A 23,380-nucleotide genomic window follows, 5' to 3' on the forward strand; every position below is an offset into this window, starting at 1 on the left:
ATATGTCAACAAATACAATAGTACCTACAAAATAAACTAAATCATTCGATATTTATTGGGCCCAAACTGTGTGTCAGGCACTTCCTTAAATTCTCTAGACAGACTTACATGATCTTTTTTTTTATTATTATTCTCAGTTCATATTGTTATTTATTCCAAAGTAGTAGATATTAAAATACATTATATTTATCTATTTATATGTCTTTCTTGAGAACATGGATGGTGACTATTCATAATTTGTTCCAGCACCTGGCTTAGGGTAGCTGGTGGTCCTGTTCACAGAGATGGGTAATATAAGAGAAGGAGCATGTTTAGGGAAAAGAAAACGATGTAGTTTAGTTTTTCACATGTTAACTTGAGGTACCTGTGGGATAGACATCCAAGCAGAAATTTTTATTATGCATGTGGAGGAGAAAGAGTCAAGATGAAGACAGATATTTGAAAGTCATAAATTTATAGATAGGCGATAGTTGAAGTCGTTGTTGTAGACAAAATCACCCAGAGAGAGTAAATAGAGTGAGAGGAGAAGAGGGCCACAGACAGAACTGTGTAATTAATGCCAGCTTTTACGGTTCCTCGGAAAGAAGAGGAACTCTTAAGGAGGCCCAGAAAGAATGTTTATTAAAAAGTAGTAGGAAAACCAGGAGAGAGGAGTTTCATGATAACCAGGTAAGGAATTTAGAAAGAGAATGTTCTGGGTCGGCCCCGTGGCTTAGCAGTTAAGTGCGCGCGCTCCGCTGCTGGCGGCTCAGGTTCGGATCCCGGGTGCGCACCGACACACCGCTTCTCTGGCCATGCTGAGGCCGCGTCCCACATACAGCAACTAGAAGGATGTGCAACTATGACATACAACTATCTACTGGGGCTTTGAGGAAAAAAATAAATAAATAAAATTATAAAGGTCTAACAAAGAGAATGTTCTTCAGGTGAAATAGGCAGAGATAAAGACTGAAAGTCGGTGGTAACTAGGAAGACTTGGGTCACTTTGTCAATAAAAACAGCTTGGCTTTGAAAAGAAGGAGAAAAACAAGGTAGAAGTTTTAAAAAGACATGAGAACTTTTTAAAGATTTTTAAGATAAGCGAAACTTGAACATATCTATAAGTTAAACAGAGAGATGACAGAGATATGGGAGAAAAGAGGGCCAGCTGATGGAGCAAGATTTCTGAGGGGCAAGAGAAAATGAGATGGAAGGTGGAAGGATTAGGTGGAAGGAAGATATCTTATTCTGATAATGGAGGAATGAATTGGTTTAGAGACCTATCGAGATCTGTTTCCTTATCTGTAAAGTGAAGGGAAAGTTGTATTTCTGAATTTCCTTCTAGCTCTTATATTTTATGAATATTATATGAGTGTATATATCAGAACCAAACGTAGTTGGCACAGAGTTGCCTATATAGTCTTTAAAATATTTGCTTTAATGAATAGATAAAAGTAATCTTTAATTAGCGTATCAATTGTATGTATATCAATAGCTCATGTGGAGTACTGAGGCAGTTTTAAAAGTTTGATCCCCCCAAGTAGATTAAATATTATTTTACTTTCATTATCACTATAAATAATGTAGTGGTAAATTGTAGCCTAGTGCATGATTGAATTAATACAACTTCTAAATTAGGGTACTTAGAATTAATGAGTGTTTTCTGTTCAGTTATTTCAGCTACATATTTCTCAGAGTGGAAATAATTTCTTCTTAGCTCTTGGATGTAGTGTATTTTTGAGAGGGAAGTTTATTCCTAATTAGATTCTATACAGACCAACAACAGAATCAATTTGTATTTATGCTAGAATTTAACTGAAGGGGATAGTAGGTAGTATGATGTACAAGTGACCTAGAAGCGTCTTTGGTGGCAAAGAGAAAACATTTTGGTATTAAAGATTTGCTGCAGGGGCCAGCCCAGTGGTGTAGTGGTTAAGTTCTCATGCTCAGCTTTGACGGCCCAGGGTTCGTGGGTTCAGATCCGAGGTGCAGACATGCACACTGCTCATTGGGCCATGCTGTGGCAGCGTCCCACATACAAAATAGAGGAGGATTGGCACAGATGTTAGCTCAGTGACAATCTTCCTCAAGCAAAAAGAGGAAGATTGGCAACAGATGTTAGCTCAGGGCCAATCTTCCTCACACACACACAAAAAGATTTGCTGCAAATAATAGAAAATCAACTTGTGATTTTTAAAACTGTCTGCAGAGCCCAAGGCAAGTTGCTGGGCTGGATGGCAAGTCGTGCCCCTCTCTCCCGCTACATCACCACCGTTCATTCCTTAGCCAGAGTGATGCCACTTTGTCCTGCTTTCCATAAGGGGCTCCTGTGTAAGAATTTATTTGGAGAGAGTTCTGCAGCTAAATGAAATTAAAAGCATGGAGCATGATCTTTTTTCTCTCATTTCATCTTCCTCAAATTTGAAATTCAAGAATACCTGATTCCTGTGATGATTGTGTCCCTCAGACTTTTCTCAGAAGTGCACACATTTAAGTTTTTGCTTTCCAAAGGATAATAAAAGAGAATTTTTGTTTGTAGGTTTATTATTTTTTTCTTTTGTAGCTTATATTTCTCTTTTCACCAACTCTAGCTCATATGATTTCCTTAAGCAAAAATTAAGATGTCCATATGCGATCTGTGTCTGGACTCCCAAATTTCACCATCTATGTTGTAGAGCCTGGATTTTTAGGTATTTTTAGATAATGATTTTCAGAAAGATGAATAGCTTAAACTATTTCACTAAAATGAGTGCATTAAAAACTAGAACGCTTCTTTAAACTTCATTTTGAGACTTAACTAACTTCAAATTCAACCCTACTTTGACATATTTTCTCACCTTGTTCTGGTTAAATGCTATCTCCAAGAGTGAAGCAACTTGAAACAGATTGTGAAAAAATATGAAGATCCATGTAATTCAGTGTTGGGTTAGGAAAAGAGGAAAAAGGAAGGAAAAAAGAATCCTAACATCCTTAGGCCATGTGAAACAACGAGTCTGAGTGAAAGAAGCTGAAATTTTGCCTGACACGTTGGGAATGAGCAAAATTGTGGTTTGTCTTTGTGTACAGATATAAGTGAGAGTCTTTCTTTATACCTGAGATGAGCTAAGTTAAGCCAGGATCTTTGGAACCCCAAATTATTATATAATTTGATAGAGGAAACTAGAGGATCTACTTTGGAAACCGTCTCCATCTTTTAGCCAGTTTTGCTCTTCTAATCGCTTTCTAAGTTTGTTTTTATTTCTTTTATTATTATTTATTTATTTTTTATTGTGAAATTTTTGTTGTACATTATTGTTTATCAGTCACCATATAGTGCATCCCTCCACCCCTTGTCCCCACCCCCCCCCCCCCCAGCCCCTGGTAACCACCAAACAGTTCTATCTGTCTGTGTGTTGGTTTATCTTCCACATATGAGTGAAATCAGGCACTGTTTGTCTTTCTCTTTCTGGCTTATTTCACTTAACATAATACCCTCCAGGTCCATCCATGTTGTTGCAAATGGGACGATTTTGTCTTTTTTTATGTTAAGTTTGTATTTTTTAATTTCTTGTAGAAAAATGTTGGCCTCTTCTAATATTTTTGTTTCTTGATTTGGGTATAGGTTTCACAGTGCAACCTGGAGACCGATGGAGTCTAGAGGTGGGACAAGTGTATGTCGTTACAGTAGAAGTGTTTGATAAAAGCGGCACGAAAGTCTATATTTCAGATGTGAGTTTCTCTTTTGTATTTTTCTAGCCGCTTGTATGGATAACTCCTTGAGTGGGCCATCTTTCTCTCTAGGAAGCCTTTTTTTTTTTTGAGGAAGACCAGCCCTGAGCTAACGTCCGTTGCCAATCCTCCTCTTTTTTTGCTGAGGAAGATTGGCCCTGGGCTAATATCCGTGCCCATCTTCCTCTACTTGATATGGGACGCCGCGACAGCATGGTTTGACAAGCGGTGCGTGTGTACGCGCCTGGGATCCCAACCTGTGAACCCCGGGCCGCAGAAGGGGAGCGCGCGCACTTAACCGCTATGTCATGGGGTCGGCCCCTAGGAAGCCTTTTTGTTTTCTTTTGCTTCCAGATTTTACCTTTGGAAATGTAAGTTACTATTTATTATTGTTATTAAATAGTTCTGTCCTTGAGGAATGCTAAACCAGAAGTAAAAGATATAATTGGGTCAGAATTATAGAAAAGAGTTTAAGAGAGCACAAGTGCTAACACTTTGGAGGGGATCCTCGTTCTATAACTTCACTTCAGATATGGTTACCACAGTTTTGTAGTGGTGAGAGTAGTAGTGTGAGCATCAGATGTGAAGTGTTGCATTTACTGTCCAGAGTTGTTTTTTTCCTTTTTCCTGAGAACTGTCAACTTATAGAATGGCACAAATTACATTAAAATTTACATAAGCTTTGACTCTTTCTGTTTCTGATGACTTGCCAATAATGGAATCTTTCAAAAATTAGTACTATTTTAAAATTACATCTTTCCAACTTAGAATTTCCATGAAGGAGAGCAAAGATTTTGTTTTTATTTCTTTACTCCCAGAATGCATGGCCATGCTTTTTTATTTTTATTTTTTAATGCTTTGGGATTGAGATGGCTTTAGAGAAAAAACATCTTTTCAGGTTTATGTTGCTGTTGGGCTGATTTTCAGAATCTCAGGATTATGTACCAGTTCCCAAGGGAGTACTTTGAAGAGCAGCTAACTACTGTGAACGGATCTTACCATCTAGTAAAAGCCCTGAAAGATGGTGTCGTGGTGATAAATGCATCCCTGACTTCCATCATTTACCAGGTAGGAATTAAAAGGGCTGTCTTTGAATCCTGAGAACACTGATGAGGTTTGGCTGACTTGTTGATTTGCAGGCAGATATATGACATATCCCACCTTTACCTTTCAAAAAAATAAAAAAGAAACTGATAAACAGTACACCCAGTAGTTTATACATCCACAAACTTTCTTTTCCAGTCTTTTCTATTGCACATGCTTGCATTTGTGGTCATTGTGTATATGTATCATTTAAGGTTCCTTTAAAAAATTATTTCAGGGCCGGCCCTGTGGCTTAGCGGTTAAGTGCGGGCGCTCCGCTACTGGTGGCCCGGGTTCGGATCCCGGGCGCGCACCGACGCACCACTTCTCCGGCCATGCTGAGGCCGCGTCCCACATACAGCAACTAGAAGGATGTGCAGCTATGACATACAACTATCTACTGTGGCTTTGGGGGAAAAATAAAAAAAAATAAAAAAACCCTGTACGTTAAAAAAAAAAAAATGATTTCATATGCAGTTTCCATGAGTCATCCAGTCCACAGAGTTACTTTCTATTCTAAAAATCTAAAGGGTTAATATGCCAATTTATTTAACCATGCCATGAACATTGAACTTTTCCATTATTTCCAATTTCTTTACTATTGTAAATGTCATAACTGAGTATCTTTGCACAATTTTTTTTCCTTTTGGCTAATTTTCATATGGTATAATACCAGAAATAGAGTTTCTGGGGAAAGAGAGAAGGAATGAATTTGTTCTAATGCCTCTAAAATGTGTAAGTGTCCGATTTTTAACAGCCTGACAAATTTGTTTCCCTCTCCCAAATCTACTTTTTTTAAATTGATGTCTTAATAGTTTATAACGTTGTGAAATTTTGGTTGTACATTTTTGTTTGTCAATCACCATATACATATCTCCCTTCACCCCTTGTGCCCACCCCCTACCCCCATTGCCCCTGGTAACCACAATACAGTTTTCTCTGTCCATGTGTTGGTTTATATTCCACATATGAGTGAGATCATATGGTGTTTGTCTTTCTCTTTCTGGCTTATTTCACTTAACATAATACCCTCCAGGTCCTTCCATGTTGTTGCAAATGGGACGATTTTGTCTTTTTTTATGGCTGAGTAGTAGTCCATTGTACATATATACCACATCTTCTTGATCCAATCATCAGTTAAGGGGCATTTGGGTTGCTTCCACTTCTTGGCTATAGTGAATAATGCTGCAATGAACATAGGGGTGCATAAGCCTCTTTGGATTGTTGATTTCAGGTTCATTGGATAGATTCCCAGTAGTGGGATAGCCGGATCATAGGGTATTTCTATTTTTAATTCTTTGAGGAATGTCCATACCGTTTTCCATAGAGGCTGCACCAGTTTGCATTCCCACCAGCTGCGTATGAGGGTTCCTGTTTCTCCACATCCTCTCCAACATTTGTTGTTTTTTGTCTTGGTGATTATAGCCATTCTAATGGGCATGAGGTGATATCTTAGTGTTGTTTTGATTTGCATTTCCCTGATTAGTGATGTTGAACATCTTTTCATGTGCCTATTGGCCTTCTGTATATCTTCTTTGGAGAAGCGTCTGTTCATTTCCTCTGCCCGTTTTTTGATTGAGTTGTTTGTTTTTTTGTTGTTCATTTGTGTGAGTTTCAGTTGTGTGAGTTCTTTATATATTATGGAGATTAACCCCTTGTCAGATATATGTTTTGCAAATACTTTCTCCCAGCTGATATGTTGTCTATTCATTTTGATCCTGGTTTCATTTGTCTTGTAGAAGCTCTTTAATCTGATAAAGTCCCACTTGCTTATTTTTTCTTTAGTTTCCCTAGTCTGAGTAGGCATGGCATCTGAAAAGATTCCTTTATGACCAATGTCAAATAGTGTGTTGCCTATATATTCTTCTATGAGTTTTATAGTTTCAGCTCTCACCTTCGGGTCTTTGATCTATTTTGAGTTGACTTTTGTGAATGGTGATAGCAGATGGTCCACTTTCATTCTTTTGCATGTGGGTGTCCAGTTTTCCCAGCACCATTTATTGAAGAGACTTCCCTTTCTCCGTTGTATGTTCTTAGCTGCTTTGTTGAAAATTGGCTGTCCGTATATGTGTGGTTTTATTTCTGGGCTTTCAATTCTGTTCCATTGATATGCATGTCTATTTTTGTACCAGTACCACGCTGTTTTGATTACCATTGCTTTGTAGTATGTTTTGAAGTCAGGTATTGTGATGCCTCCAGCTTTGTTCTTTTTTCTTAGGATTGCTTTAGCTATTCGGGGTCCTTTGTTGCCCCATATGAATTTTAGTATTCTTTTTTCTATTTCCGTGAAGAATGTCATTGGGATTCTGATTGGGATTGCATTGAATCTGTACATTGCTTTAGGTAATATAGACATTTTAACTATGCTTATTCTTCCAATCCATGTGCATGGGATGTCTTGCCATTTCTTTATGTCATCATCGATTTCTTTCAATAATGTCATGTAGTTTTCATTGTATAGGTCTTTCACCTCCTTGGTAAGATTTATTCCTAGATATTTTATTCTTTTTGATGCAATTGTACATGGTATTATTTTTTTGAGCTCTCTTTCTGTTAGTTCATTATTAGCATACAGAAATGCAACTGATTTTTTAAGTTGATTTTGTACCCTGCAACTTTGCTGTAGTTGTTGATTATTTCTAATAGTTTTCCAATGGATTCTTTAGGGTTTTCTATATATAAAATCATGTCGTCTGCAAATAGTGAGAGTTTCACTTCTTTGTTGCCTGTTTGGATTCCTTTTATTCTCTTTTCTTGCCTAATTGCTCTGGCCAAAACCTCCAGTACTATGTTGAATAAGAGTGGTGAGAGTGGGTAGCCTTGTCTCGTTCCTGTTCTCAGAGGAATGGCTTTCAGCCTTTCCCCATTGGGTATGATGTTGGCTGTGGGTTTGTCATAAATAGCCTTTAGTATGTTGAGGCACTTTCCTTCTATACCCATTTTGTTGAGAATTTTTATCATAAATGGATGTTGGATCTTGTCAAATGCCTTCTCTGCATCTATTGAGATGACCATGTGGTTTTTATTCTTCATTTTGTTGATGTGGTGTATCACGTTGATTCCAAACTCACTTTTTCTCCAGTGATCGTTTCACTCAGTTGTTTAAGACAAAACCCCAAGAGTCACCCTTGACTCTGCCTTCTCTCTCACCTTCTACATTCAATACATTATTGAATGCCATGTCAGTTCTTCTAAATGTCTCTCAAACCCATTTCTTACTATCCCCACTGCTGTCTTTCACCTAGACTTTCAGAGTAGCTTCTTAACTGGTATTCCTACCTTCAATATTGCCCCTAGCTAGAATGATATTCCAAAAACAACAAAAATTATTATGTGTTTACTGTTTAAATTCCTTTGGTATCGTCCCACTGATTTTAAGGTAAAGTTTAAACTTCTTTTTTTTTTTATTATTTTTTTTATTATTATTGTTTTTTTTTAGATTTTTTTTTCCCCCCCAAAGCCCCAGTGGATAGTTGTGTGTCGTAGCTGCACATCCTTCTAGTTGCTGTATGTGGGACTCGGCCTCAGGATGAACGGAGAAGTGGTGCCTCGATGCGCACCCGGGATCCGAACCCGGGCCACCAGCATCGCAGCGCGTGCACTTAACCACCAAGCCACAGGGCCGGCCCAAATTTAAACTTCTTAACATGGTTTTATAGGACTCTGTATGACAGAGATCACAAACTGGTGACCTGCAGACTATCTTGGTTTGTAGTCTTGTTTTTTATTTTGGCATATAAGTTTCCTTTTAATTGGGAAATTTCAAATAAAACCCAAGATTTCTGATTCTCTAGATTATATAAAAATCTGACAGTGATCAGCTGGAACAGATAGTGGCTACACCATTTAGACTACACTTTTCAGTCTGCTGTTTCCTGCCATTCTTTGTTATTTTATATTCAGCTTAATAATCCTGTTTATGTTATCTACCAGGTACCTATAGGCATTTGAGTTTGTGACTCTACCTAAATGACTGTCTCCTGACAACTTCTCCAGCCTCAGGTCTTGTCACCCTCCTTCTCTTATGTTTTAGCCATACTGAACTTTCAGTTTCTAGAAAATGCTTTGTTCCTTTTTGCCTCTAAGTTTTATTTTCATTTGTTTATTTTCGTTTTTATAAACGAGTATAGTTCCTTTTGTCTACAACGCTTTCTCCCTCCTCAATGTATAGGGCCAGCTTAAACAACAGTTCCTCAGGCACGTTTTCCACTTTTATGTGTTCTCAGAGCTCTCTGAACTTCCCAGATCATAATATTCATCATACTTTATTGTTATTATTTGTTCCTTTCATTAGATTATAAACTTTGAGGGCAATGATTATGCCTACTTTGTTCACAACTGTTGCCCTAACATCTAACAGAGTGACTGACATGTACTTGGTACAAATAAGTATTTGTTGAATGAATGGTGTTTGGATTAGTTATGGTTAGGTATAGATTTACATTCATTATTAAAATATATCCAGCTTTTTCAACAATATTTAATACACAGTGATTTTTTTTATCCATTGTTATATTATTTCTGGCAGTTGGACCTTATTCTGGAATCACTCTTCAATCCCACAGATCCTGCTTTTTAAAAAGTATTATGTTTTAAAATCTGAGTTCACACTTACTCCTTTAAAAATTGTTTTTATTTATGATATTTTTGCCTTGACCCTACTGTTTATCAATGTCAAATTTGATCTGGAGATTTTAATTGACATCTACTATACTCTTAATTCAGTGAGGTTAGAGACAGGTCTTGAGTTTTTCTGGTTTCCTTGATACCTAGTCAGGAGAGGTGGATAATAATTTATCTTTTTGTGTATTGGTGAATATGTGGATTACGTATGATCTGAAATTTGGAAGAAGTCTTGGGGCTGGCCCTGTGGCGTAGTGGTTAAGTGCACGCGCTCCACTGCTGGCGGCCTGGGTTCAGATCCTGGGCGCACACCAATGCACTGCTTGTCAGGCCATGCTGTGGCCGTGTCCCATATAAAGTGGAGGAAGATAGGCACAGATGTTAGCCCAGGGCCAGTCTTCCTCAGCAAAAAAAAGAGGAGGATTGGCATGGATGTTAGCTCAGGGTTTATCTTCCTCACACACACAAAAAAAAGATGGAAGAAGTCTGTATTGAATATATTGGAGCACTTAACCATTTTGGAGGAAAGTTATCATTAGTAACTTTTTAAAACTTTTTATTTTCAAATTATTGTAGATTTACAGGAAGTTACAAAAATAGTACATAGGACAAAGTACATGTTCAACATAATTACTCATTAGGAAAATTCAAGTCAAAACCATAGTGAGATACCACTTCACACCCACTGGCTAAAATAAAAAAGCCAAACAATGAGAAGTGTTGGTGAGCATGTAGAGAAATTAGAACCCTCATACACTGTTGGTGGGAATGTAAAATGGTGCAGCCACTTTGGAAAACACCTGGCAGTTCATCAAAAGGCTAAACAGAATTATTATATCACCCATCAATTCCTCTCCTATGTATATATGCAAGAGACATGAAAATGTATGTCGACCCGAAAACTTGTACATGAATGTTCATAGCAGCATTATTTATAGTAGAAAGTGGAAACAACCCAAATGTCATCAACTGATGAAAGGATAAATAAATTATAGTATATCCATACAATGGACTATTTGGCAATAGAAAAAAATGAAGTACTGATATATGCTACAACATGTATAATTCTTGAAAACATTGTGCAAAGTGAAAAAATGCTAGACACAAAAGCCACGTGTTATATGATTCCATTTATATGGAATACCAAGAAAAGGCAAATCTATAGGGACAGTTAGTAGATTAGTGGTTGCCTAGAGCTGGGGGAGGGAATGGGGAACTTGCAGAATAACAACTAAGAAGTGTAGGATTTGTTTTTAGTGTAATGAAAATGTTCTAAAATTGATTGTGGTGATGGATGTAAAATTGTGAATATGCTAAAAGTCATTAAATTGTACACTTTAAATGGGTGAATTGTATAGTATGTGAATTATATGTCAATAAAACTGTTAAAAAAATACACATACAGGGCCAGCCCCGTGGCTTAGCGGTTAAGTGCGCGCGCTCCACTGCTGGTGGCCTGGGTTTGGATCCCAGGTGCGTACCGATGCACTGCTTCTCCGGCCATGCTGAGGCCACGTTCCACATACAGCAACTAGAAGGATGTGCAGCTATGACATACAACTATCTACTGGGGCTTTGGGGGAAAAATTTAAAAAAAAATACACATACATTTAGTACATAGGGTCCCTTGAACTCTTTACCCAGTTCTCCCAATAGTGACATCTTATATAACTGTAGTACAATATGAAAACCAGAAAATTAACATTTGTACAATACTATTAATTAGACTTCAGACCTTAGTCAGTTTTTACGTGTATTCATATGAGTGCGAATGAGTGTGTGTTGTAGTTCTATGCAATTTTGACCCGTGTATAGATTCAGGTAACTGCCACCATCATCATGGTATAGAACTGTTCCATCACCACAGAGGAAATCTTTTTTTTTTTTTTCTTCGTGAGGAAGATCAGCCCTGAGCTAACATCCATGCTAATCCTCCTCTTTTTGCTGAGGAAGACCAGCTCTGAGCTAACATCTATTGCCAATCCTCCTCCCTTTTTTTTTTTCCCCAAAGCCCCAGTAGATAGTTGTATGTCATAGTTGCACATCCTTCTAGTTTCTGTATGTGGGACATGGCCTCAGCGTGGCGGGAGAAGCAGTGCGTCGGTGTGCGCCGGGATCCGAACCCGGGCCGCCAGTAGCGGAGCGCGCGCACTTAACTGCTAAGACACGGGGCGGCCCCAGAGGAAATCTTTTATACTACCCTTTTATAGTCACACCCACTCCTGCCCCTTCCCTATCCCCTGGCATCTAATCTCCATCTCTATAGTTTTATCAACTTGAAGATGTTATGTAATCAACTTATACCCTTTGAGATTGGCTTTTTTCACTAAGTATAATGCCCTTAAGATCCATCCAAATTGTTGCATGTATCAGTACTTCATTTTTTTAAAATTGCTGAGTAGTATTCCATTGCATAGATATACTGGAGTTTGTTTAACCATTCACCTGTTAAAGGACATTTGGGTTGTTTCTAGTGTTTGGCTATTGTAAATAACGCTGCTCTGAACATTCTGTATAGATTTTGATATGAACATAAGTTTCATTTCTCTGGGATAAAATGCCCAAGAGTGCAATTCTTGGGTCATATAGTAACTACATGTTTAGTTTTATAACAAATTCCCAAACTGTTTTCTAAAATGGCTGTACTATTTTACTTAATATTCCCACCAACAGTGTATGAAATATCGTTAATATGTTTTTAAGTTTCGTCTTTTTTTTTCATAGTCATTTTGAGCTCTCCATTTCCCTATTGTATAATTTTGATAGTAACTTTTGGTGGATAAAATTCCATGTTGTCAAATCTGTTTTGCATATAGTTGAGACTACTACTCATCTTCAATTTTTAAAAAGTCAACTATTCAACTTATTAAATTGCTTTTTATATTAATTAAGGTTGTATTGGTTTCTTTTTACTGCTTTGTTCACATTTTTAGATATTTAAAAAATTTTCATACTTCTGCAGGTGATTAGAACAAAATAAACCTTAAAACATTTTTGTTTTTCTAATTATTAAAGTATGAATATTTATTTTAGAAAAATAGTAAAAACAGAAATGTATAAAAAGAAGTAAAAATCACTCATAATGCCACTATCTAGAGGCAAGTACTATTAATATTTTGACATTTTCCCTTTGATCTCTTTTCTCTACAATTTTTTCTCTACATGTATTCAGGAACCTTGTCAAACTCACTTAATAATTCTAATAATTTATTTATAGAGTCATTTGGATTTTTTTATCATATCTACAATTATTGGCAGATTTATTTCTTTTTTTCCTATCTAATCCAATACCCACTTCTTTTTCCAGTCCTAATATCGTTTACTTCTTTTTCATGCCTTATTCACAATCTGCAAAACAGTGCTAAATAGACATGGTAATAGTGGACCTTTTTATCTTGTTTCTGATCTCAAAAGGAAAGCTTTTACTATTTTTCTATTAAGTATGATGTTTGTTTAGTTTTTTAAAAGATATACTCTATCAAATTATTTAAATTTCCTTCTATTCCTAGATTCCTATATCCCATATGAATGAATGTTATGTTTTATTATATATTTTCCTGAATCTATTACAATGATTGTGTAATTTTTTTTCTTTTTCTATTATTGTGAATTGCAGTGATTGATTCTTGAATGTTAAATCAATTTTGCATTACTGGTTTAAACCCAATTTAGTATTTATGTATTGCTCAAAATATTGCTCAATTGAGTTTGCTAATATTTTGAGGATTTTTTGCATTCCATAATGACTAATGATGTTGAGCATCTTTTTATGTGCTTACTTTCAATTTGTATCTCTTCTGTGTGAAGTTGCTGTTAAATCGTTTGCCCAATTTTTTAAAAATTGAGTTGTCTTTTTGCTAGACCTTCTTTGTATATTCTGAATATAAGTTCTTTATCAGATATGTTTTGCAAATATTTTCATTTTCATTTTCTTAACAGTATCTTTGAAAAAGCAAAATATTTAATATTGATAAAGTACAATTTTTGTCAGTTTTTTCTTTCATGATTCATATTTTTGTTTCCTCTCCTAGAAATCTTTGCCTAAACAAAGGCTACAAAAACTCCTGGAATTTTTAAACTTCTAGCTTTTATGTATGGGTCCATGATACATTTCACATTCATATTTATATGTGGTGTGAGGTAAGGGTCAAGGTTTATTTTTTCCCATATGAATGTCATATTGTTTCAGCACCATTTTTTGAAAAGGCTATCATTGGCCCATTGAATTACCTTAGAACCTTTATCAAAAACCAATTGACCACATATGTGAGAGTCTGTTTTGTGACTCTCTGTTCTGTTTCAATGTTCTATATGTCATCCTGTGCTACTCCTGGAGCTTTATAGTTAAGACTTGTAATCAGGTTTTATAAGTCCTCCAGGTTTGTTCCTTTTCATAATTGTTTGACTATTGTAGTTATTTGAAACTCTATATAAATTTTAGAAGCAGTTTGTCAGTTTCTACAAAAAACCTGCTAGGATTTTTTTGTTTGTTTTCTTTCCTTTTTTTTAACCACTTTATTGAGGTATGATTCACATACAAAAAGTTGTACATATTTAATATATACAACTTGATGAGTTTGGTGATAAGTATACACCTGTGAAACCATCACCACAATCAAGGCCATAAACTTATCCATCACCTCCCAAAGTTTCCACCTGCCCCTCTTTATTTATTTTTTACTATATTTTTTTCTTTTATGGTAAGAGCACTTAACATAAGATCTGCCCTCTTAGCAAATTTTTAAGTATACAATACGGTATTGTTAACTATAGGCCCAATGTTGTACAGTTGATCTCCAGAACTTATTCATCTTACATAACTGAAACTTTGTGCACTTTGAGTGACACCTCCCTATTTTCCCCTCCCTCCAGTCCCTGGTGATCACTATTCTACTCTCTGATTCTATGAATTTGGCTATATTAGATTCCTCATAAAAGCAGAATCATGCATTCTGTGTCTGTACGCTATCTAGTTCCAAAATACTTTCATCACCTCTAAAGGACACCTGGTACCCATTAAGCAGTCACTCTCCATTACCCTCCTCTGCCCAGCCCCTGGTAACCATTAATCTACTTTTTGTCTCTATAGATTTACCTATTCTGGATACTTTATAAAATAGAATAATACAATATGTGGCCTCCTGTGTCTGGCTTCTTTTACTTAGCATAATGTTTTCAAAGTTCATCTACATTGTAACATCTATCAGTACTTCATTCTTTTTATGGCCGAATAATATTTCATTGTATATATGTATAACCACATTTTATTTATCCAGTCATCCATTGATGGATATTTAGGTTGTTTCCACATTTTAACTATTGTGAATAGTGCTGCTATGAACATTCATGTACAGGCTTTTATATGAACATATATTTTCAATTCTCTTGAGTGTATACCTAAGAGTGGAATTGCTGAGTTATATGATAATTATATGTTTGACTTTTTGAGGACCCACCAAACTGTATTTCACAGCGGCTGAACCATTTTACATTTCTACCAGCAATGTACGAGGATTCCAATTTCTCCACATGCTTGCCAACACTTGCTCTTTTCTGTTTTTTTAAAATTTTCTTATAGCCATCCTAGTGAGTGGGAAGTGGTATCTCATTGCAATTTTGATTTGCATTTCCCTAATGACTAATGATATTGATCATCTTTTCATGTGCTTGTTGGCCATTTGTATATCTTCTTTGGAGAAATGTCTATTCAAGATCTTTGCCCATTTTTTAGTTAGGTTGATTGTCTTTTTGTTGTTGAGTTGTAAGAATTCTTTGTATATTCTGGACACTAGACCCTTATCAGATACATGATTTGCAAATATTTTCTCCCATTCTATGGCTTGTCTTTTCACTTTCTTAATGTAGTCCTTTGATGGACAAAAGTTTTTAATTTTGATGAAGTCCAATTTATCTATTTGTTGTTGTTGTTATTGTTGTTGATTGTACTTTGGTGTCATATCTAAGAACACACTGCCAAACCCAACATGATAAAGATTTACACCTATGTGCTCTTCTAAGAGTTTTATAATTTTAGCTCTTACATTTAGGTCTTTGATCCATTTTGAGTTAATTTTTGTATATGGTGTAAGGTGGGAGTCTAACTTCATTGTTTGCATCTGGATAGCCATTTTGTCCCAGCACCATTTGTTGAAGAGATTCCTTTCTCCCATTGAGTGATCCTCGGCATCCTTGTCAAAATCAATTGACCATAGATGTAGGTTTATTTCTGGACTGTCAGTTCTATTCCATTGGTCTGTAGGTCTGTCCTTTTTCCAGTTTTGGTCACTGTAGCTTTGTATTATGTTTTGAAATCAGGAAAGGTAAATCTTCTAACTTTGTTCTTCTTTTTCAAGATTGTTTTGCCTATTCAGGGTCCCTTGGAATTCCATATCAACTTTAGAACTGGCTTTTCCATTTTTTCCAAAAATGCCATTGGGATTTTGATAGTGATTGCATTAAATCTGTAGATCACTTTGTAGAGTGTTGCCATCTTAACAATATTAAGTCTTCCAATACATGAACACGGGATGTTTTTCCATTTATTCAGGTTGTTTTTAATTTATGTAAGCAATGTTTTTTAGTTTGCAGTGTACAAGCTGTGCACCTCCTTGGTTAAATTTATTCCTAAGTACTTTATTCTTTTTGATGCTATTGTAATGAAATTGTTTTCTTAATTTCCTTTTCAGGTTGTTCATTATTAGTGTATAGATGTACAACTGATATCTGTGTGTTGATCTGGTATACTGCAACTTTCCTGAATTCGTATAATCTAGTATTTTTCTCTGGATTCTTTAGAATCTTTTACATATGAGATCATGTCACCTGCAAATAGTGATAATTTTACTTCTACCTTTCCCATTTCCTTTTCTTGCCTAATTTCTCTGGCTAGAACCTGTAGTACAGTATTGAATAGAAGTGGCAATAGTGGGCATCCTTGTCTTTTTTGTGTGTGTGTGAGGAAGATCAGCCCTGAACTAACATCTGATGCCAATCCTCCTCTTTTTTTTTTTTTTTTGCTGAGGAAGAATGGCCCTGAGTTAACATCTGTGCCCATCTTCCTCTACTTTATATGGGACGCCACCACAGCGTGGCTTGATGAGCGGTACCTCAGTGTGCGCCCAGGATCCGGGCCCGCGAACCCCGGGGTGCCAAAGCAGAGCACGTGCACTTAACCGCTTGTGCCACTGGGCTGGCCCCCTTGTCTTGTTTTTGATCTTAGGGCAAAAGCTTTCATTCTTTCACCATTGAGTATGATGTTAGCTGTGGAGGTTTTATGTATGGCCTTTATCATACTGAAGAAGTTCCCTTCTGCTCCTTGTTGTTGAGTGTTTTTATTGTGAAAGTGTGTTGGATTTTTCTCAAATGCTGTTTTCTTCCCTTCCTTCTATTTATCTGGTGCATTACATTGACTGGCTTTTATATGTTGTACTACCTTTGCATTCCTGGGATAAATCCTACTTGGTCATAGTGTATAATCCTTTTAATACGCTGCTGTATTTTGCTTGTATTTGTTCAGGAGTTTTGTGTATATATTCATAAGGGATATTGGTCTGTAGTTTTATTTTTTTGTGATGTCTTTGTCTGACTTTGGTATCAGGGCAATGCTGGCCTCATAGAATGAGTTAGGAAGTGTTCCCTCCTCTTCTGTTTTTGTTTTGTTTTGTTTTTGAAGAGTTTGAGAAGCATTGATGTTAATTCTTCTTTAAATGTTTGGGAGAATTCACAAGCTAAGCCAACTGGGTGTGGGCTTTTCTTTGTTGGGAAATTTTTGGTTACTGATTCAATCTCATTGCTTGTTATAGATCTGTTCAGATTTTCTATTTCTGCTGAGTCAGTTTTGGTTGTTGGTGTGCTTCCAGGAATTTGTCCATTTGATCTAGGTTATCTCATTTATTGGTAGACAATTGTTCATAGTATTCTCTTACTATCCTTTTTATTTCTGGGAAGTTGGTAGTAATATCCCCACTTTCTTTTCTGATTTTAGTAATTTGAGTATTCTCTCATTTTTTCTTAGCTAGTCAAGGTAAGATCAATTTTGTTGATCTTTTCAAAGAACCAACTTTTGTTTTTGTTGATTTTCTCTTTATTTTTTTTTTTATCTCTGCTCTACTCTTTATTATTTCCTTCCTTCTGCTAGTTTTAGGTTTAGTTTTCTCTTCTTTTTCTAATTAAGTTGTACAGTCGTGTTATTGATTTGGTATTTTTCTTTTTTTTTAAGTATAGTTGTTTAAAACTATAAGTTTTCCTCTGAGCATTGCCTTTACTGTGTTCTATAAATTTTGGCATGTTGTGTTTTCGTTTTCATTCATCTGAAAGTATTTTCTAATGTTCCTCATGATTTCTTCTTTGATCCATTGGTTTTTTAGAGTATGCTGTTTAATTTCCACATATTTGTGAATTGTCCAGTTTTCCTTGTGTGAGTTCTAGGTTCATTCCATTATGGTTGGAGAAGATACTTTGTATGATTTCAACCTTTTTAAATTTGTTGAGACTTGTTTTGTGGCTTAACATATGGTCTATCCTGGAGAATATTCCATGTGCACTTGATAAGAATGCACATTCTGTTGATTTTGGGTGGAGTGTTCTGTATATGTCTCTTAGGTCTAGTTGGTTTATGGTGTTGGTCAAGTCCTCTATTTCCTTATTGATCTTTTGTCTGGTTGTTCTATCCATTATTGAAACTGAGGTATTGAAATCTCCAACTATTATTTAAAACTATCTATTTCTCCCTTCAATTTTGTCCATTTAGGGTCTCTGTTGTAACGTACATATATGTTTATAATTGTTACATCTTCTCGATGAATTGACCCTGTTATCAATTTGTAATGACCTTTGTCTCTTGTAACAATTTTTTAAAGTCTATTTTGTTTGATATTAGTATAGCCTGCCCCCCTCCAACTCTCTTTTGGTACCTATTTGCATGGAATATATTTTTCCATCCATTCACTTTCAACTTATTTGTGTCTTTGGATCTAACATGAATCTCTTGTAGACAGCATATACTTGGATCATGTTTTTATTTATCCATTCTGTCAACTTCTGCCTCTTAATTGCAAAGTTTAATTTATTTACATTTAAAATAATTACTGATAAGAAAGGACTTCTGCTATTTTGCTATTTGTTTTCCATATGACATATCTTTTTTTGTTATTCATTTCCTCCATCACTGCCTTCTTTTGTGTTTAATTGATTTTTTGTAGTGCACTATTTTGATTCCCTTTTCATTTCCTTTTCTGTTATTTTTTGGTTATTTTCTTAATGGTTAACCTGGGGATTACAATTAATATTTTAAAGTTATAACAATCTAGTTTGAATTAATACAAACTTAGCTTCAATAGCAAACAAAAACTCTGTCCCTATAGAGCTCTATCCCTACCCCCTTATGTAGTTATTGTCACAACTTACATCTTTATACATTGTGTGACCATTAACATACATTTATAATTATTGTTTTATGCTTTTGGCTTTTAAATCATACATTAAAAAAAGGAGTTATAAACCAAAAATACAACAATATTTATATTTACCTATGTAGCTACCTTTATCAGTGTTCTTTATTTCTTCATAATGCTCAGAGTTACTGGCTAGTGTCCTTTCATTTCAGCTTGAAGGACTCCCTTTAGCATTTCTCGTAAGGTATATCTACTAGCTATGAACTTGAAGTTTTTGTTTATTTGGAAATGTCTTAATTTTGTCTTCTTCTTCTTCTTCTTTTTTTTGGTGAGGAAGATTAGCCCTGAGTAACATCTGCTGCCAATCCTCCTATTTTTGCTGAGGAAGATTGGCCCTGAGCTAACATCTGTGCCCATCTTCCTCTATTTTATATGTGGGATGCCTGCTACAGCATGGCTTGATAAGCAGTGCATAGGTCTGCACCGGGGATCTGAACCTGCAAACCCCGGGCCACCAAAGCAGAGCACGCGAGCTTAACCACAACACCACCAGGCTGGCCTTATGCTGTCATTTTTGAAGGATTGTTTTGCCAGATATAGAATTATTGGTTGAATGTTTTTCCTTTAGCATTTTAAATATGTCATCCCACTGCCTTTTGGCTTCCATAGTTTCTAATGAGAAATTGGCTGTTAATCATATTGAGGATTGCATGAACATGATGAGTCTCTTCTCTCTTGCTGCTTTCAAGATTCTTTCTTTGTCTTTTGACAGTTGATTATAATGTACCTCTGTATGGATATTTTGTACTTATCCTAGTTGAAGTTCGTTGACCTTCTCAAATGAGTGGATTCATGTCTTGTATTAAATTTGGGACATTTTCATCCATTATTTCTTCAAATATTCTTTCTGCACCTTTCTCTCTTTATTTCTGGGACTTCTATTTTGTATATATTGATTTACTTAATGGTGTCCCACTGGTCTCTGAGGCTTGGTCATTTTTCTTCATTCTTTTTTCTTTCTGCTACTCCTTCCAAATAATTTCAATTGACCTATCTTCAAGTTTGATGATTCTTTCATCTGCCTGTTCAAATCTGCTGTTGAGGTGTTCTAGTGGATTTTTCATTTCAGTTACTCTACTTTTTAGCTTCAGAATTTCTATTTGATTCCTTTTTATAATTTCCATCTCTTCATTGATATTCTCTATTTGGTGAAACATCCTTCTTCTGGAGAGGTGTCCATTTTTTCCTTTAGCTCTGATTTAAAGTCTTTGGTTAGTAAGTTCAATGTTTGTGCTTCCTTAGAGACAATTTCTGTTAATTTCTCTTTTTTTTCTGTGAATGAGCCATATTTTCTTTGCGTGCCTTGTAAATTTTTTTGTTGAAAATTTGACATTTTGATATTCCACTGTGGTAACTCTAGATATCAGATTCTTCCCCTTCCTTAGTGTTTGTTGTTATTGTTCATTGTGGGTTGTAGTTGCTTGTATGTTTAGTGAGTTTTCTAAATTATCTTTAAAAGACTGTGTTATTTGTCATATGTAGTCTGTGAAATCTCTGTTCCTTTAGTTTGTAGTCAGATAGTGGTTTGACAAAGATTTTCTTTAATTCCACGTTTGTCACTTTTTTCTTGATTCAGCATTCACTTGGTTGCTGTAAACCTTTGAGTATTTTCCAGAGTTCTGACAAAGTTAATTCTGACAGTTTTTACTCTCTCTCTTTTTTTTTTTTTTCTTTTTTTGGTTTGTCTGTGGAGGGACAGGTTCTTGGGCCTCCCTACTTTGCCATTTTGCAGATGTCTCCCACCTGCTGGCTTTTTTTATTAGGCTTTATGAACATGATATTTCTTTCCACTTATTTAGGACTTTAAAATTTTCTTTCAGCAATGTCTTTAGTTTTCATTGTACAGGCCTTGAATGTATTTTGTAGTATTTGTCTCTATTTTATGTTTTTAAGCTATTATAAATGTATTTTTAAAATTTCTACTTTCAGTTGTTCATTGCTGGTATATAGAAATATAATTTGTGATTTTGTATGTTATCTTGAATATTGAAACCTTGCTGAATTCACTTGTTAGTTCTAGTTTTTGCAGATTCCATAGTATTTCCTACATATACAGTTATGTTGTATGTGAACAAAGACAGTTTACTCCTTTCATTCCAATCAATATGCCTTTTCTTTTTCTTGCCTCATTGCACTGGCTAGGACTTCTACTACAATGTTGAATAGAAGTGGTAAGAGTGCACTTGTTTGCCTTGTTCCTGATCTTAAGAGAAAAGCATTCCCTCTTTCACCTTTGAGTAGAACATTGGCTGTAGATTTTTTGTAGATGCTCATCCTTAGGTTGAAGAAGTTCCTTTCTGTTCCTAGTTTGTTGGGAATTTTTATCATGAATTGGTGCTGAATTTTGTCAATACTATTCTACCTCTATTGAGATGACCAATATGGTTTTTCTTTTTTAGTCTTTAAATATGGTGAACAACACTGATTGATTTTCTCATATCAAATCAACCTTGCATTCTTGGGATAAACCTCACTTGATCATGATTTTTTATCCTCTTATACATTGCTGGATTTAATTTGCTAAAATTGTGTTATGACTTTTGCATATATGTTCTTGAGGGCCTGTAAGTTTTTCCTCTTCTTCTGTTTTTTCTTATAATGTCTTCGTCAGGTTTTGATATTAGGGTAATACCGGCTTCATAAAATGAGTTGAGAAGTATTCTTTTCTACTTTCTGGAATAGTTTCTGTGGAATTAGTGTTGTTTTTTCCTTAAATATTTGGTAGAATTTATCAATGAAACTATTTGAGCTTGGAATTTCCTTTATGGGAAGTTTTTAAAATCATTTTGGTAAAATATACATAACATAAAATTTACAATTTTAACCATTTTTAGTGTATGGTTCAGTAGGATTAAGTGCATTCACACTGTTGTGCAACTGTCACCACCATCCATCTCTAGAATTTTATCATCTTCCCAAACTGACACTCTGTACCCCTTAAACAATAACTCCCCATTCTCCCCCCATCCCCTGTCCCCTGGTATCCACCATTCTATTTTCTGTCTCTATGAATTTGACTACTCTATGTACCTCATATAAGTGGAGTCATACAATATTTGTCCTTTTGTGTCTGGCTTATTTCACTTAGTATAATGCCTTCAGGGTTTATTCATGTTGTAGCCTGTGTCAGAATTTCATTCCTTTTCAAGGCTGAATAATATTCCATTGTATGCATATACCACATTTTGTTTATTATTTACCCATTGGTGGACATTTGGGTTGTTTCCACCTTTTGGCTATTGTGAATAATGCTGCTATAAACACAGGCATACAAATATCTTGTCAAGTCCCTGCTTTCAATTCTTTTGGGTATATACCCAGAAATGGAATTGCTGGATCACAAGGCAATTCTAGGTTTAACTTTTTGAGGAACTGTCATACTGTTTTCCACAGTGGCTGCACCATTTTACATCCCACCAGCAATGTACAAGGGTTCTGATTTCACAACCTCACCAACACTTGTTGTTTTCTGTTTTTTGTTAATAGCCATCCTCGTGGGTGTGAAGGGGTATCTCATTGTGATTTTTATTTATATTTCCTTAATGATGGTGTATGGGAAGTTTTAAAACTATGAATTCAATTTGCTTAATTTATATGTAGCTATTCAGGTTATTTCTTCTTGAGTGAAATTTGGTAGGTTGTGTCTTTGAAGGATTTTGTTCATTTATGCTAAGTAGTTGAATTTATCACATAAAGTTGTTCAAAATATTGCCATTTTAGTTTTTGATGTCTGTAAGATCTGTAGTGATGTTCTCTCTTTTCTTGCAGATATTGTTCATTTGTGTTTCTGTTGTTTTCTTTATGAGTCTGGCTAGGTGTTTATCAATTTCATTGATTTTTTCAAAGAACAGGCTTTTGGTTTCATTGGGTTTTTTAAAAATTCTTTGTCTATTTTCTAATTCATTGATTTACGCTTTTATCTTTATTTTTCCCTTTCTTCTCCTTACTTTGGATTTAATTTGCTTTTCTTTTTAAAGTTTCTTATGCTGGAGGAATCTTATGGTGGGTCTTTAGTTTTACATCTTTCTTCTTTTCTAATATAAGCACTTCTGTCATATTCTGTTGGTCATTCAGACCATTCCTGATACAATGTAGAGGAAACTACATAAGGGTGTGAATACCAAGATGTGGAGATCATTGGGGGCCATCTTGGAGGCTGGGTTCTCCAAATTGGTTCTGGGTTCCCTGATATTATTAGATTTAAAGGTATTAATGATCTTGTTTTTAGTGATAAAGTGAGCACTGATAGTTCATGGCATGCAAATTATTACTACTTAAATTATTTCCTGTAGACATTAAGTCAAGTACATGTACAAGACAAGGCTTTTGGTAACAAAGCAGTTGCTACCATAAAGCATGTTAGTGATAATTAGGGATCTAATGGGATTGATTGTTGTTTCTAGGTGTGCTGGATAACATGGGGAAAGAAAATGGGTAGATCAGGGCTTTAAATTCCCAACTGAAGATCTATATAAGGAATCTTCTAGGGTATGACTACCATAGAAGAAACCCTTATTACAATATTACCTTTATTT

General features: G+C 35.5%; 1 protein-coding gene across 1 annotated transcript in view; it reads left to right on the top strand.

Annotated features, from left to right (window-relative positions):
- NUP210L (nucleoporin 210 like) overlaps nt 1–23,380 on the top strand; it is a 106,049-nt gene that overhangs the window by 22,367 nt on the left and 60,302 nt on the right. The window contains 3 exon segments of the mRNA XM_087442798.1: nt 2,601–2,669; nt 3,581–3,687; nt 4,615–4,755. Of these exon segments, the coding sequence (XP_087298924.1) occupies nt 2,601–2,669; nt 3,581–3,687; nt 4,615–4,755 (317 nt within the window).

Source organism: Ceratotherium simum, chromosome 2, assembly GCF_057802395.1.
Source record: "Ceratotherium simum simum isolate JZ-2026a chromosome 2, ASM5780239v1, whole genome shotgun sequence".
Classification (NCBI taxonomy): domain Eukaryota; kingdom Metazoa; phylum Chordata; class Mammalia; order Perissodactyla; family Rhinocerotidae; genus Ceratotherium; species Ceratotherium simum.